The sequence below is a fragment of the Chenopodium quinoa genome, unplaced genomic scaffold, assembly GCF_001683475.1.
Source record: "Chenopodium quinoa cultivar QQ74 unplaced genomic scaffold, ASM168347v1, whole genome shotgun sequence".
Classification (NCBI taxonomy): Eukaryota; Viridiplantae; Streptophyta; class Magnoliopsida; order Caryophyllales; family Amaranthaceae; genus Chenopodium; species Chenopodium quinoa.
The window spans coordinates 1,470,263-1,485,982 of NW_018743199.1; the positions used below are offsets into that span (position 1 = coordinate 1,470,263).

The window sequence follows — 15,720 nt, forward strand, 5'->3', positions numbered from 1 at the left end:
CTAAAAAGGGGAAAAAGACATTTTTTTTCCTAAATATATTCATCACCAGTAAGATACAATAAAGAGGAAGTACTGTGAGGTTCTTGTAAAACACATATTTCAATAGGTGGCATAGCATGTCATGTATTCAAAATACTTTGTACTCCGTATCAAATACTCGTTATCAAGTATCAAAGCTTAGTCTAGTGATAAAGTTTGTCACCTCGGGAAAACCTCACTAGAACTACTTTGGGGGTGGGGAATCCCTTTGCTTTCTTCCCTTTGTGTGATTAAACCCCGTTAAACCAAATTGGGAGGACCCGGTTAATCTATGAGAAAATTCGGCCTCCTTTCTCATATTGCAAAGTCTGACACACACGATATGTACATAAAATTTTATATGGTATTTCCGTCCATGCATTATACTCCGTAGTGTTCGTTTGCATGAAAGCACAGAAAAGGAAAAAAAAAAAAAAAAAAAAAAAAGCACATGATGAAATTAAGAAAATGAGCAGTGTTAAGAGCTGCAAATGTTCTGCAGTTATTTCGAAGGTATAAAGGGCGGATACTGATATTTGGTTATGGGCATCCCCTGATATAAAGTTACTCACTAAATTGTTTTTATCTGATAAGAGAAATACTTTATACTCCTTGTTTTAAACATCAGCAACCTCGTAACTATCAAATTCAGGGAAGAAATAAATTTTGTATGTATTCAGCATTTCAACTACCAAGTTAAGCACGTAAGCAACTCTCATTGGTAAACTTTGCCACGAAAGTTCGTGAAAAGTTACACTTCTTCAAAATACGGTTTTATTTTGGATAGAATTTCAAAGAACAAATCAATTTTAAATCAGCTTAAAATAATTGATTTTATATTGAATTCTAGAAAATCAAGCAGATTTACAATATCAAAATAAATCAATTCAAAATCAGCTTTATCATAATTTATTTTAATGGATTCCAGAAAATCAAGCAGAATTACAAACTCATTGTGATATTAAGGTGGATTATATACTATTGTGCTACTCTTAATTGATATGATTATACAATATTCGGATTGTATTTTGTCACTTCGTATCATATATGATATTTATTGTACATATGCTTCCACTCTTAGACTGTAGGCTTGAATCCAAGTAATATCATATAGACAAGATTATTAATTTAATATTCTATTATTTATATAAGAGTTTAATGCTTGTAACGCAAATACGACACTTGAAACAAATTGAATCACCTTGTAACCCACTCTTGATTAGTTTTGTAGGATAGATATTATGGACGAGTGGAAGCTATGTGATCAAGTGGATCCACTTGACTTATTTCTTACTACGTACCCAATTGGATTAGGGCTATAGGTGGAAGAAGTATGGCCTGGCTAATTCTTTATTGCATAATAGCCAAATCAATGGACTTGCCAAACTATGGACTATAGTTGTTTAATAAGATGAATGATAACGTAGGTGCAGGACTGCTAAACATAAGTTTGGGTATGGGGGACCATAATAGTTTGGACCCAAAGCCTTAATGGTGGTCTCATCCTATTAAGATCCATCTCTAATGGTCCATTTGTCCTCTTCTATTCCAATCTGCTGGCATCTACTCATACTCTTACATAGGGATTGTGTGCACTTACACAACTGCTTTTGACTTTTTGTATCAGAGTTATTGCAAATGCATACATAACTGCTTTTGACTTTTTGTATAAGAAACACTTTCCAACAATTTAATCAGGATCCTATCATAAAAGTCGTCAACCATATCTTCAAGGTTTTAGTTCATGCACTCCGTTGAGTATTCTGTATTGTGCTGATCATATAGAATAGATTAGGGTTTCGTAATTCATTATGCAACGCTTTCATAAACAAAATCCAATGCTTCTATTAGTAAATGGTAATGGTCAAGCATTGTGTATACAAAGTATCTCTTATACCTGTTTGTATTGACTGAAATGAACTAAATTAAACTGAACTGAAATGAATATTTTATAAGAGAAAGAAATTAGGAGCTGACTGAGCTGAAAATAATTGTATAAGAACAGGCCCGAAATCAATCAAATTATACATTGACTACTTATACAAGTATACTTGTAGGAATAATCAATTAATGTTTCACAAAACCTCCCAAGCAACACTTGTTCTAATTCTAAGGTTTATCATCTCACATAGTTTTGGTGTAATGCTAAAATTTGTCATCTCACATTATCTTGGTTTAATTAATCCCCACAACAATATTTAGCCGAGGACTAAAACTTAATTCCCAAATCCAATTAGCCGAAAGAGTGAATCGAATGAAAAACAAAACACATAGTCTTGAGGCTTGTTCTCTTAAGTTAATTTCAGTTCTAATTATTTCATTCTCTCCTAAACAGGCCGTTTTCTTAAAATTAAATAAAAGACCGTTCATAGTATTCAGATCGTATCTCCGTTAACCAAGTCAGCGCCCGGTCACCGCCTAGCATCACGGCGATCTGCAGCGGTGCGTCCTAAAATCAATACTCTGTCTATATCTCACATCAATAGGGTGAAATTCCTTCGAAATTTAGTCGAAATCGTTGCAAATTCAGTTCATCTTCGGTCAAATTGTAGTTCAATTCATAGAAATTTCTTCTGGTGTATTGTATGATCCAACAATGGCGAAAATTAGGGATAGGACTGAGGATTTTAAAGATGCTGCTCGCCGTAAAGCCGTCTCTTTGGAGTACAATAAGGTACATTGAATTTATTGTGGTTTATTGTTATTGACAAATGGTGATTGATGATTGATTGTATTTGAATGACTTGAATTATGATTATAATTGTATCCTGATTGATTCTATAGATTTTTGCAATTGATGCAAATTGTAGAAATTAATTCTTATGAACTTTCAATTTTGGCGTGTTAGTCTAAAATTGCTGCTATAATGGCATCATTCATAATACACAAGCCTCGCGAATGGACTCCGTTCATGAAATCTTCTTTGAAAACAGTTGGTGGATCAATTTAATCATCGAGGCATTAATTTGATTGGACAAAGAATTTTGATGCATTGCAATGCTGTAATGTGCTGATTTTGCTTGGCAATTTTGAATTTATAGCTTGACAGCATTGGAGAGTTGGAAAAATATTCGATGAAACATAAGCACGATTATGTTGATATGCATCGGATCACCGAACAGGAGAGATAGCATTGAGCAGGAAGTAAGTTCCAAGCTATCTTTATGTTGGACTTATGGTGTATAATTATTGTTTTTTCTTGAGCTTAGTTTTGGTACCTCTTCTGTATGTATCATTATATTAGCTTCAATTTAAATTCTGTATGTATCTTTATGTTGGACTTATGGTGTATAAAGAAAATGACTGATTGTCTTCTCATTCAATTTTCGTAATGTACAGTTGATGTTATTGCCAAAAACAAATACAAGGATTACATATTCTAAGTGTTGTGTCTGCCTCATTTGCATATTTTGTGTTCTATAAACAATATTGATGAGGGAATTGGTAGAATAAGTTGAAAATATATAAATAAGGTGGGAGACCATCCTCGATGTGCCATTTTACACCAAAGCTGGAACTGCAGTTGAAACCTTACAAAAACTTAAAGTGCATCTTTTACAACTTCAACATCAATATCTGCTACTTTTCCTGTTTTTAATTTGATGTTATGATTATGCAATTTCTCACTACTATGTGCTAACATGTTGAAGATTATAGAATTTTTTGAGTGTAAAAACATGTTTGCTACTACCTGGTCATCAATGAAAGTGATTGTTTTGGATGTTAAGTCTTTTATTTTATTTTATTTTATTTTTTGTTATGAAGGATTTTTGCCATTCAGCTTCAGATGGTTAAGGATACATCCCTTCTAAGTAGAAGATTGCATCTATGCCTTATTACTCCGCATACTCTACATTTCTGGTGCTGCTGTTTTGCTGAAAGTGAAATTCTTGCCAAGGACCAGAACCTAAGTTAACTGATACAGCCCATTCAGGTATGTCTGTACTCCTGTTAAGCATACATTGTTCATTTACTTATTTGTCTTTCAAAGTTCAATCAGGAAAAAGAAGCCTACTTAGCTCCCTTTTTCTCAGCATAAATGTTTAGGATAAAAACTTGTTGCTCTAATCATAGATTGTAAGTGAATAAATTGATAGAACCCAACCTAAATGAAAGGGAAAATTTTTTTATAGGTCAGTTGGTCTGAAACTTTTTAATATCAAAAAAGTGAATCCAATTCAACTAATCCATGGAATTAACCGTGCACAGGTTGCTTATTGGCAAACTAATACTCCTAATGCTTTTATGATCAAGGGCAACCTTTTAAGTTATAGATCGATTTTATTGCCACATTAAAAACAATCTTTGTAAATTAAACTTGGCAGGTGATGATTTAACTTGTAAATTCACATAAGGCTTTAAATTCATGCATGTATGCTTAATCTATACCTTGTATTAGTTGTATGGTTTGACACTGAGACCTTAATTGTGATTCATTGTTTTACCCCCTTTTATTGGTTGAGGCCTTGAGAGGCGTCAGTATAAGTTAAATCTGTTCATGTTTAACGTTCTTGCCAAACATATCATATAAGCTCAGTTTGAATGTTAGCATGATTAAAAAGTCTTAACCATATGGTAATTGATGCTTGAGAAAATGGTAAGTTCAAAATAGAGTGAAAACTTGCATTTCTTAAAAATGTAATGCTGAATTTCCACACATAATAAGAGGCTAATTCTGATCATAAAAGCATTTGTAAAGTCATAATCAATAATATTAACAGTAGCATAACATAATAACACGTCGGAATTGCATCATTACATCTAAAATCTTAGCAAGAAAATAAAGGATTCCATTATTGCCACATTAAAAAAAAAAAAAAGACCATTGATGTGTTGGAGTTGGTTCAGTGGTCACTAAACTTTCGTCCCAAGGAAGACAGTAGTTAGTACAAATCTGGTCTCCAAAGACGCTTTCAAAATTGCTATTGCCTGCCAAAACAAACATAACACAATAATGCAGTATCAATCTAGCGTTCCTTTCATAAACCACGTTCATATAAACAATTAAAAGTTGAAAATTTATTACCTCCTGATGACCAAATTTAACTTGTCTCTCTTCAAATGAAGTCAAGTCCTTTAGAAGGGAGGTAATGAGAGAAACAGACATGGGTTTGATCTCCAAATTATCCATCACCATAAACGCCTCCTTGACATAACCCGGTGCTCTGGGCACATATTCCAACGTTTTCTGAGCCATCTCACTGCGGTGGCGAGGACAAAAGGTTCCTTGGCGATCGCTTATCCAGCAATTGTTACTACTGGCGCAGAAATAGAATTTTAAGTATTTAGGGCCATAATAATTATAGCAATCTTGTGGCTGTTTCGTAAGCAAAGGGACAACAACAGCACTCATAGGGTCGAGCACGGAGTTCTTGTCGAGATTAGTCTGGAGATAGTCATTGCTCAGAGAGTCAATGCCTTTGTAGAGGTCTCCAAGACACCCTATCACGCCTTTCTGATTTTCATTGAGGAGTTTTACAACAGTAGCAAGCGGCAATGATAAAATGTGGAAGATGAGATCAACAACTTGCTTATCTGCTTCTGCAAAAATGACCTTGTTAATCTTTTTGTTTACTATGATTTTCGTCTTCTCTCAATCAAACTATAGTCCCTACTTGCAATTTCTGAATTTTCTTTGTGTTTGTAAACTGAAATATGTTATGCTGATAATATATAGAAGATTCTTGGGACTATTAATGTAAAGATGAACTCAATTAAGTAAACTAATATTATTGAGATAATATTTTAGAGATTATCTAGTGAAAAGATATATGTTAATTAAATGTGACCTATATTAGGTAGTTGAGATTACTAGGGAATATTAGCATATATTAGTGCTTGCTCTCCAAGTATTTTTATTATATTATGAACTAGATGGAAGCCCGTGCGATGCACAGTTCTAATAAATTATTTTATTAATTTAAAATTTTGTATATTTATGAAGATCATTCATTAAAATATATGGATAAAATTTTTAATATCATAAGATAATTTTTTAATTTTAACGCTAAAGTTATCTTTTGTTGTTTTACTAATTTTATGTGACGCTTGAATTTAAAATCTCAAACCTTATTCACTAGTTTTGCTTATGTGACAATTGAAATTTTTAATTCATAAAATAGATGACAAATCTAGTTTATTTAATATACTCGTTCTGTTTAAAATGGTAGTCTCATTTATAATCGTTTAACTATTAAAAATTATGAGAAATTAGTCCTATGAGATTTAGTTTTATTCGTTTTAGTCTTTTGCCTATGCGTTTATTTAATATACTCATTCTGTTTAAAATGTTAGTCTCATTTATAATCGGTTATAGTCTAAAACCGCTACTTAAGTAAAGATACATTTAATCAATTTATGAAGGGTAAAACCGCTACCTCAAGTAGCGGTTTTAGTTTTAGTACATAAACCGCTACCTGAGGTAGCTACTTGAGGTAGCGGTTTTACTTTGAAAAATAAAAAAATAAAATAAAAACTTATCCGAGCCTACGTGGATAATAATTTCGTAATTAAGTTTTATTCCGACGCAAAAGTGTAAATAAGTTTTAAATAACTAACTTTCGTAAATAATCCCAAAATAATACCTTTTCTTATGTGGTGCGCCAAATGCTTCCGAAAAAATGCCTACTTTATTTATATATATTAGATACTAGTTTTATTCTCGTGCAATGCACATATTTTACTAAGTATATAGTAAAGTACAACATTAATTCTCGTGCAATAGATGCACGATTGTTTAATACGAAGTAGTTATATAATAATACAACAAAATTCTAAAAATGCATAAAAAAAATTGAAAATGATAAATATAGCCCAGGGCTAACATTTATTACACCTATTTGCGCGTGATTTTGTCGTGAATTCCCAACATAATTTCATTTTAGAAAGTATATTTATTGCTTATATATAGCCCTAAGGGCTACATATATCATTACTTCAAAAAAATTAAGGACTTGACACCAATTATTAGAAATTATGAAGTAAATATAAAAAAATAATCACATAATAGTTATAATGAATAATTTAATATTTAAAAATGTTTATATTAGATTTTATGTTAAGCAAATCATTATTTAGATACATTAATCCTTCATTATGGTAAGATTTTTTTTTTTTTTTTTTTTTAAGCAAATATTTTTGGAGGGAAAACACTCAATATAATTCTGCCAAGTGTCATTTTAGATTTGCCTTTAGTAATATGTAATTGATTGATTAGATTAGAAATACAGAGAAATTATAGAGACCTAAAATTTAACTTGATAAATCATAATTCAATGATCTATTATTTTTATTTCATTTTATTTTTACTGTTAATTTTGCCTCGTTTTAAATATGCATGTAGAGTTGCTTGTAAATTTAACAATATTGAATGAGTTAAAAAATTCAAACATATTTGTTTGGTATGTTTCAATTTCTACAATGAACTATAAAATTACTCTGTAATGAAATAATGTATTTCTTTATTCATCAACATATAAAATACATAAATTAAACTTTTAATGGTTGATTAACATAATTCGTCTGGAGTCCCTAAGCTGATCTGAGCTAGCTGCACAGCAATCCACAACTTTATTTTCTAAATTTATGGTTGAAATCATTTTTACCTGCCTCGAACTCTAAAACACGAATGTGATATTCAAGGAAATCATAGCAAATCAGTAGTGTGCATAAGATGAAATGAAACACTATAGCCATATGTAAAATTGTACTGCCTGCTAGTGTTGAAATCAGAAGTCTAAAACTGGAACTGAAATTATTCGACAGCAAGATTGTACTAATAAGTAACACGGATGATTTTAGCACCAACAAAATAACATAAGCACTAAATGCAACATGAAGTGAACTACATAACCTTAGGAGCTGTAACGCGTTTAACCCTTGTTTTTTTCTTCTTAGAAAGACAGTAAACTAGTAACACAGTCGATTTTAGCTCCAAGAAAATACGAGTAACATAAACAATTAGTAAAATTAAATGTGACAATCAGTTCAAGCGCATTACAAGAATACTAGGAGGTGGAACGTGTTCGACCCTTGGTCTTCTTTCCTAAAAAGACAGTACTCAAGACAGAATTGGTCTCTAAGGAAGCCTTCAACAATGCTAAACCCTGGAACAAAAAATTAAAAACACATCAATACAAGATAAAAATTAGTCTCAAATACGAATGACAAATCACGACATAAAATACAGAACAATTACCTCCTGAAGGCCAATTTCAACTTCTTTCTCTACCAAGGGATCAAAATCCTGAACTTCCGACTTGATGAGAGTGGCCGACATCGGTTTAATCTCTAAATTATCCAACACCATATAAGTTGCCAGAACCTTGACATATGATTTTGGTGCAATATATTTGGAGTTGGTGTGAAAAGGCATTGTTTTATTACTAAAGCAAGAGGGACAAACTATACCCTTGAAATCACTAATGTAGTTATGCTCCCTACACAAATAGTAAGTTACTGAAGTTGGGGTGTCATTCGATGACAACAAAGGATTAACTACGCTAGTTCTTGGCCTCAGCACAGAATCCTTGTCTCGAAAGGCCTCAAAGTATTTAGGTTCCAAAGACTCAATACTTTGGTAGAGTGATCCGAGGCAACTAACCATGTCTTTTGCATTGAGAAGTTTGACAACAGTTGCAAGTGGCAATGACAGTATACTGAAGATGAAATCGACAAAGTCGAGGTTTGCCTCTGCAAATACCACCTTGTTAGCCTGTGTGTCTACAATGATCTTCAAACTCAGCTTCACCTCAGTCTTGACTACCTCAGCCATATATATTGACTCTATCAACTTGTTAAATACTTGAAAGGGTGATATGTCAGTAAGAGTATTAGCTAGTGTTTAAATAGTACGAACATTATTAAAGTAGTTCTGTAGTTGAGGATTTGATGAGAACCGGAACATGAAATAATTTCATGGGCGGCTGATTTGGGTTCCCTATACTCCATTTATCACACCTCCGGCCACAAGCCTTGATTTTATTTATTACTACATTATTATAATCATATTGCTTGTGTAAATACACTACTCGTATCTGATAATGCCCAACTTTAATTAATTCGACATATGAAGAGAATAATAACACCAGCCCAGATATTATTAATGGTTCATTAATCACTTTTCATTCTTTCTCCAGTCATAATTAAGCAAGTACAGAGTAATAAATAAAATTTAAAGGGGTGCTCTAAGATACGCAGTACTCCGTATTTAAACAACACAAAAGGCCATATATTGCAGTTTGCAAGCTAGAGTAGATTTACAGCAATATCACCCTTAAAGGTCTAATTCACATCCTATTAACATAAAGGTCATAAACTTCTAAGATAACATGTTCAGCAAAAAAAATACATTAACATCATCAAGCCGATCAACATACCGGACCCAAAATGTAGCCACTTGATAGCAAAATACATTAAACCAAGTCAGCTATGCCTATGCTATTATAAGGTCAGAAAGTCAGAACACACTACATCTTCTTCCCGAGGAAGACAAGAGTCAACACAGCCTTGGTCTCCATCGATGCTTTCAGTATTGCCAATCCCTGCACAAAATATACAACTCAAAATTAAACCCAAATTAGGTGCTATGTAATATACAATTTCAATTACCGTGTAATATTTTTTTAACGTAGTTATAAAAAACAAAAATTAACAGAAAAATGCTAGGAAGTCAAAATCACAAAGATGGTATGTACTATAATGACAAACTGAATTGAACACACAAAAGTTATAAACAAAAAATACCTCTTTGAGACCAAGTTGAACTTCCATCTCCGCCAAGGATGAAACATCCTTAACATTAAACTTGTTAATGAGTGTTATCCCAGAAATTGTTGACACTTTTGTAGAGGTCTCCAAGACAACCCACCATTTTGTTGGAATTAAGGAGTTTGACAATGGTACCAAGTGGCAAAGACATCATGTGGAAGATGAAATCCACAAACTCTTTGCCTGCTTCTGCAAATAACACCTTGTTTGCCTTTGTGTCAACTAGCAACTTCAAGCTTAGATGTGCCCCATTTTCTGCCATTTTCACCTACTAGCTGCTACTGGAGTACTGCTCTAGCTCTAGGGTTTTGTTGAAATAAGCTCTTTACTGCAAGTGCAAGTGTTTTTATAAAGGATAAATGAATTCTTTTTGTTATTTTTACTTTTTTATTTATTTAAATATTGATGGGATGTGTCATGAGAGTATTGAATATTCATGCATGGTCTTTTTGTAGGGGTTTTTTATTCAATTTTTGGTTTGTATTTAGGCCCGTGAAATGCTAAATACCGTCCTCTATAATTATCGCCACCTCCATCATTTCAAGGAAACAGATAATTTAACCCTTACTAATATTTTTCCTAATTTCTTTGGAAAATTTGTAAATCGCAGTCATTTAAAGTTCGTATTTTGCAAATTGCAGCCATTTAACAAAAAAATGCAAATTGCAACCCAAAATACGTATAAATTGTAAATTGCGACCCGGTTTAACTTTTTCATCGGTTTACATGTCGAAAAATCTTCGACTAAGGTTTTAGGGGTCAATTTAGTTCTTAGGGAACCAAGTTGAGCTCGGAATTAGCTAAAAAATAACGTGAATGTTTCATATTCCACCCATTCTGTCGCTGTTGCTTGAGGACACGTCGATGTTGTTGTCTGAGGTGGTCGCGCTACCGCCTCTGCTGCCTGAGTTTTGCGCCACCAATAGCTTCCCGATAAACCAAAAAAAAAGGTTGTTGTGGTGGAGTGTTTGTTGAGAGAGGAAAAAAAAGGAGGAAAGTGGGTTAGGATTTAGTAAGGGTGGGATTGACATTTTTCTTCAAATGATGGCGATTTTGATAAATTTTGGAGGGCGGTATTTAACACCCCCAAGTTTAATTTGATCTAAAATATAATTCGTTTTTCAATTACCGAATTCAATCAGATCCAATCGGAATTAAAATTAAGTTGCTTGTATCCCATTTAAAAATCTAAATTAAAATATGTTACAAATTTTTAAGGTCTAATGTGATTTTTATTCTTTTACATCTATTTTTTTGGAATTCGAACAAGGTCGATCCAATTCAATTCGAAAATCTGAATCATTAAAAAAATTCTAATCCATCTGATTCAATTTAAATTTCAGATCCAATCCCAATAAGCTATCCAGATTAGATTAGATTAAATTTCAATTTTAATAATGATGAACACCTCTAGTCTTTTTTAACTACACATGTAAGTGTCTACATTGATAAGAAAAGATTAACAACGAGAATGTCGAACACTTTCTAAGGATAAGATATACTCTCTCCGTTTTTTTTATTTTTTTTATTTGCATCACTTTGTATTGCACAAAGTTTTAGGAGAGTAATATAATATTGTGAGTGGGTGAACAAATTATTATAGTAAAGTAAGATAGAGACCATGAAAGAGAAAATATGTGAGAAATGATAGATATTTTTATTAGTTTAGTGGTGATTATGAAAGAGAGAGAAATGATAAAATAAGTTGAGTGGGTTTAAAGTAAAAAAGAAAATTGATAAAGTGTACTAAAAAGTTATCAAATACACCGTATAGGAGTGATGTATTTATAAATAAAAAAAATCCAAAAAGAAAAGTGATGTAAATAAAAAAAAAAAAAATCAGAGGGAATACATTTTTTATTGTCATATAATCATGTGATAAAACCTACAGTTCTTAAAAACACCCTCAAAAAGAAAAGTGATGCAAAAATTAGTTATGTGGGATCGTATTAGATTCGGTATGATGTATACTATTTTAATATCAAATGTTTATAATTTTACATATTGGTAATTAAAGATATTATCTATTGAAATCACACATAATACATTGACAAGCATGAAACGAAAAGTGTTGCAACTAAAGTATTTAAAAATAGATGTAAAATAAGTAGTTTACAAATACAATACTTCCCTTTTTCTTTTTAGTTGACACGTTTCTTTAGTCACGTTTGCCAATGCACAAATTAAATTATTAATATCTTTAGTTATCAATAAGAAAAAATTATAAAAAGTTGATATTTTGAAAATATATATTGTGACGAATCTAACAAGATTCCACTTGACTATATTTTTCCTAACATATAGATCACAAAATATGGTCAAAGGGAGGTGTGTGAATAATGCTAAAGTCAAAACGTGTCAACTAATACAAAATGAAGGTAGTATTTTTTTTAATTTTTTTTTAAAACCAACAAAAATACGTAGTACAACTTAAAAAAAATTGTACTGTACTCGGTATTTAAATTACTCCCTCTGTTTTTAAATAATTGCTCAATTTCTATTTTTTACACTATTTATTTGTCCTACTTTGACTAATGTTTGTGATTTATACATAAGAAAAAAAAAATAGTCTTGTGACGTGGGTACTTATTGGAATCATCTCAATGAATAGATTATAAATTTTCAATTGTTAGAATATTATTTTAAAAAATTAACATCCATATGCATGTCTAAGAAAAATGACATAGTGTTTCAAAAAAAAAAAATGGCGTAAGTATTTAAAACGGAGTGAGTATTCCATAAAATGTGTATGAACTATGAACATGTGTGTAATCCTCAATATGAAATTTTAAAAGAAAAAAAAAAATCTGAATTACTCCACACGAAGCATGATGTATTGATATGGTCATGTGGTGGCGTAGTGCAGTTCCAAGGCAGTCCCCATGACTACTCACTGTGTCTAAACTCTGAAGTCTGAACATTGCCATTTGAAATGATTACTCTGTTTTTTACTGATCGAGGATAATTATTACTCCATATTCCTTCTTTTTTACTGAATCGAAATGACTACTCACCTTGCAGTGAGGTCAAATGACTTTGGGTTGCTTCATCCTGTTGCTATTTTGCTAAAGACCATCATTACCAAAATCTGAGAGTAAAGATTATACAGTACTCTGCAAGTCCGTATTACTAGCGACTTCAGTTGGATTAATTTTGGTTAAGATTAAAATAATCAAGAGGACGAGGATTTTGGCTATGTTAATTCACCTTGCTTCATGAGTTCATGTTCATGGCCTATTTATTTGTCTCAAATCAAATCTTAAAAAATAGGTTGAATAAGAAAAAAAAAGTTTTGAATATAATTTGTCATTTTATATGCATTTTTTTTTCATTAAATATTATAAATTTTATATATAAAATTATGATAAAAGCATATTTTGAAAAATATACACATTACAATAATAAATCTTATAAAGACTTATTCTAAATTAAACACAAATTCTTATTGTGGTTGGTCACACACTGACACGTCACATGGTGTGAGGCGTGTGATTAGCTATCATGAAAGTTAGAAAGTACTTCATTGACCTTACAATGGTTACTTCGTTCAATGTTAAAGAGTTATTTGGTTAATATTACTATGCAAAAGTCATTCGTTCGATGTTATAAAGGTTATTTTGTTCTTTTACAATGACCACATGATGTAGCTAGCCGCACACAAAATACACGTCACTTGAATTGGCGTAATCTGAAATTAATCTAATAAAGTATGGTTTGAATCTAAATTGATATGGTTTGATTGAATGAACCCTCCATATTTTATTTTTTAAATTGAAATTTAAATAGAGTATAATTTATTGGTTTATATGCGATATTTTATCAGTAAATATAAAAAATTTAGTAGTATAAAATATCATAAAAAAAAATACATTTTTAAAAGATGTACGTATTTGAAAAATACACATTAATACAAATCTACTACAGTAATTACATGTTTCACCAGTATGTTTTCAATATTTAAAATAACGTAATCTGGTCTAATTATCTGTTCATTTCAGCTTAATTACAGTTCAATTATTAATTTCCTTTTTTCATAAACAATTCAGTTCAACTTATTTCAATAAATACGAATAGACCCTAAATTTATTAAGGTATGTTTTGAATCAAATTTCACTGGGTTTGATTTAATCTATTCATTTAATTAAATTTTGACAATACTTTTACACTAAATTATACGGAGTACCTAACTAATACTCTTCAAATATACGGAGTATACTTTTTGCACATTTTTAATTCGCAATCAAAGGTTTTTATTAACAAGTGAAATGAGAATTAAAAAAATTTAAACTAGTCTAAATTGATTTTTTTTGGTATCTGATCTGATTTACGTGCTTATAATTTTTAATTTTTTCACGATTTACCTGCATAATATTTTCCCTTTTTAATTTAGTATTGCCACATTGTTGGGAGTACTAATGACTGATTTATGGAACTTCAAAATCATAACCATTTATCTTCAAATGCAAAGTAATTAACAATTCTAACAAATGCTCTTGGCTAGTTGGCTTTAAATTTGATCAATTACATGTTCATAAAGTAATGTTTTGCCGTAGATCACAAGATATGATCAAACATCAAAAGTTTAAATTGCACTAATTACAATACAACCAATTCAATTACTAGCTAATACGAAGACAGTACACAAAAGGCAATTAAATTGCAACAATTCAAAATGAAACAAGAGATAGCTAATGTTGGCCTCTCCGATCCGGTAGCTAGGAGACTAGTTTCACTTTTTCATTTTCTTAGTTCGAAAAGCCGAAAGGAAGACGGTACTTAGCACGGCCTGGCTCTCCATAGAAGCTTTCAGCAATGCTAGCCCCTGCAAAATAATTGAAAAATGTTACTCCTTGAGCACATAAAGGGTTATCACAATAAAAAGACGTGCTAAATACTAGTAGAATTTCAACAGTAGTAACATTATAATCACCTCTTGGAGTCCAACTTCAACCTGTTTCTCCTCCAAGTGATCAAAATCCTTGACATGAGACCTTATAAGCGAAAGGGACATTGGTTTGACCTCCAGATTGTCCATCACCATGTAACTCACCGCCCTTTTCAGATACCCACAGCTCAATGTTTTTTTTGCTGGATGAGCGTATCTTACGGTAGGGCATACCGAATTCATCTCGAACTTGCAAATGGGGCAAGATGTCCCTTGATAATCAGTAACGCAACTAGAATGATACGGACACATAAATGCAGCAGCACTCTTAGTTGGGGGACTTGGGCCAGTATTGACTGAGAACAAAGGAACACAAACATCGTCTCTTGGCTTGAGCACTGAATCTTTGTTATTATCGGCTTCGTAGTACTCAACATCTAGAGACTCGATACTTTTATAGAGTGCTCCAAGGGAACCTACCATGCCTAATTCCTTCTCATTCAGGAGTTTTGTGATTGTAGAAAGTGGCAATGACATTAGTTGAAAGATGAAATCTACGAAATCCTTACCAGCTTCTGCGAACACTACCTTGTTAGACTTTATGTCTACCAGGATTTTCAAACTCATCTTGCTCTCACTTCCTGAACTAGCCATATTGGATTATTTGTGTAGTTGGGTGTAATTTTTTTTCCAGCAACAATGAAAGTTATTGTAAATATTTTGTTGGGTGTCAGAGCTTATTTATAGAGAAATTATATTGCTTAGTTAATTGTGGAAGTGATTTAACCCATATGCATTATTCTACAGTACTCCATACTTCGTAGCTGTTTCACTGTTTCCAAATTTCTAGGGGAATTTCAAAAGCCAATGTTTTTTAAAGTTTCCTTTGTTTATTGATACAACACCATTTGAATTTCCAACATCCAATTTATTGATTTTACTAAGCACTATGCATCAACTTAGGGGTGCTAATTGAGTTGAGCAGCTCGCGAGCAACTCGTACTCGACTCAGTCAACGCTTGGTCGAAACTCGACTTGAGTCGAGATGT

General features: G+C 31.9%; 1 protein-coding gene across 1 annotated transcript; it reads right to left on the minus strand.

Moving 5' to 3' along the window:
* Positions 1–3,175: 3,175 nt before the first annotated feature.
* On the minus strand, positions 3,176–15,395 carry LOC110733687. Its single transcript, XM_021913774.1, has 6 exons — positions 14,717–15,395; positions 9,510–9,560; positions 9,396–9,414; positions 8,216–8,853; positions 8,073–8,123; positions 3,176–5,605 (listed from the first exon to the last, which is right to left on the minus strand). The coding sequence occupies exons 1-6, from the start codon at positions 15,323–15,325 to the stop codon at positions 4,823–4,825; spliced, it is 2,151 nt and encodes a 716-aa protein (XP_021769466.1). The 5' UTR covers positions 15,326–15,395; the 3' UTR covers positions 3,176–4,822.
* Between the last annotated feature and the right edge of the window lie 325 nt (positions 15,396–15,720).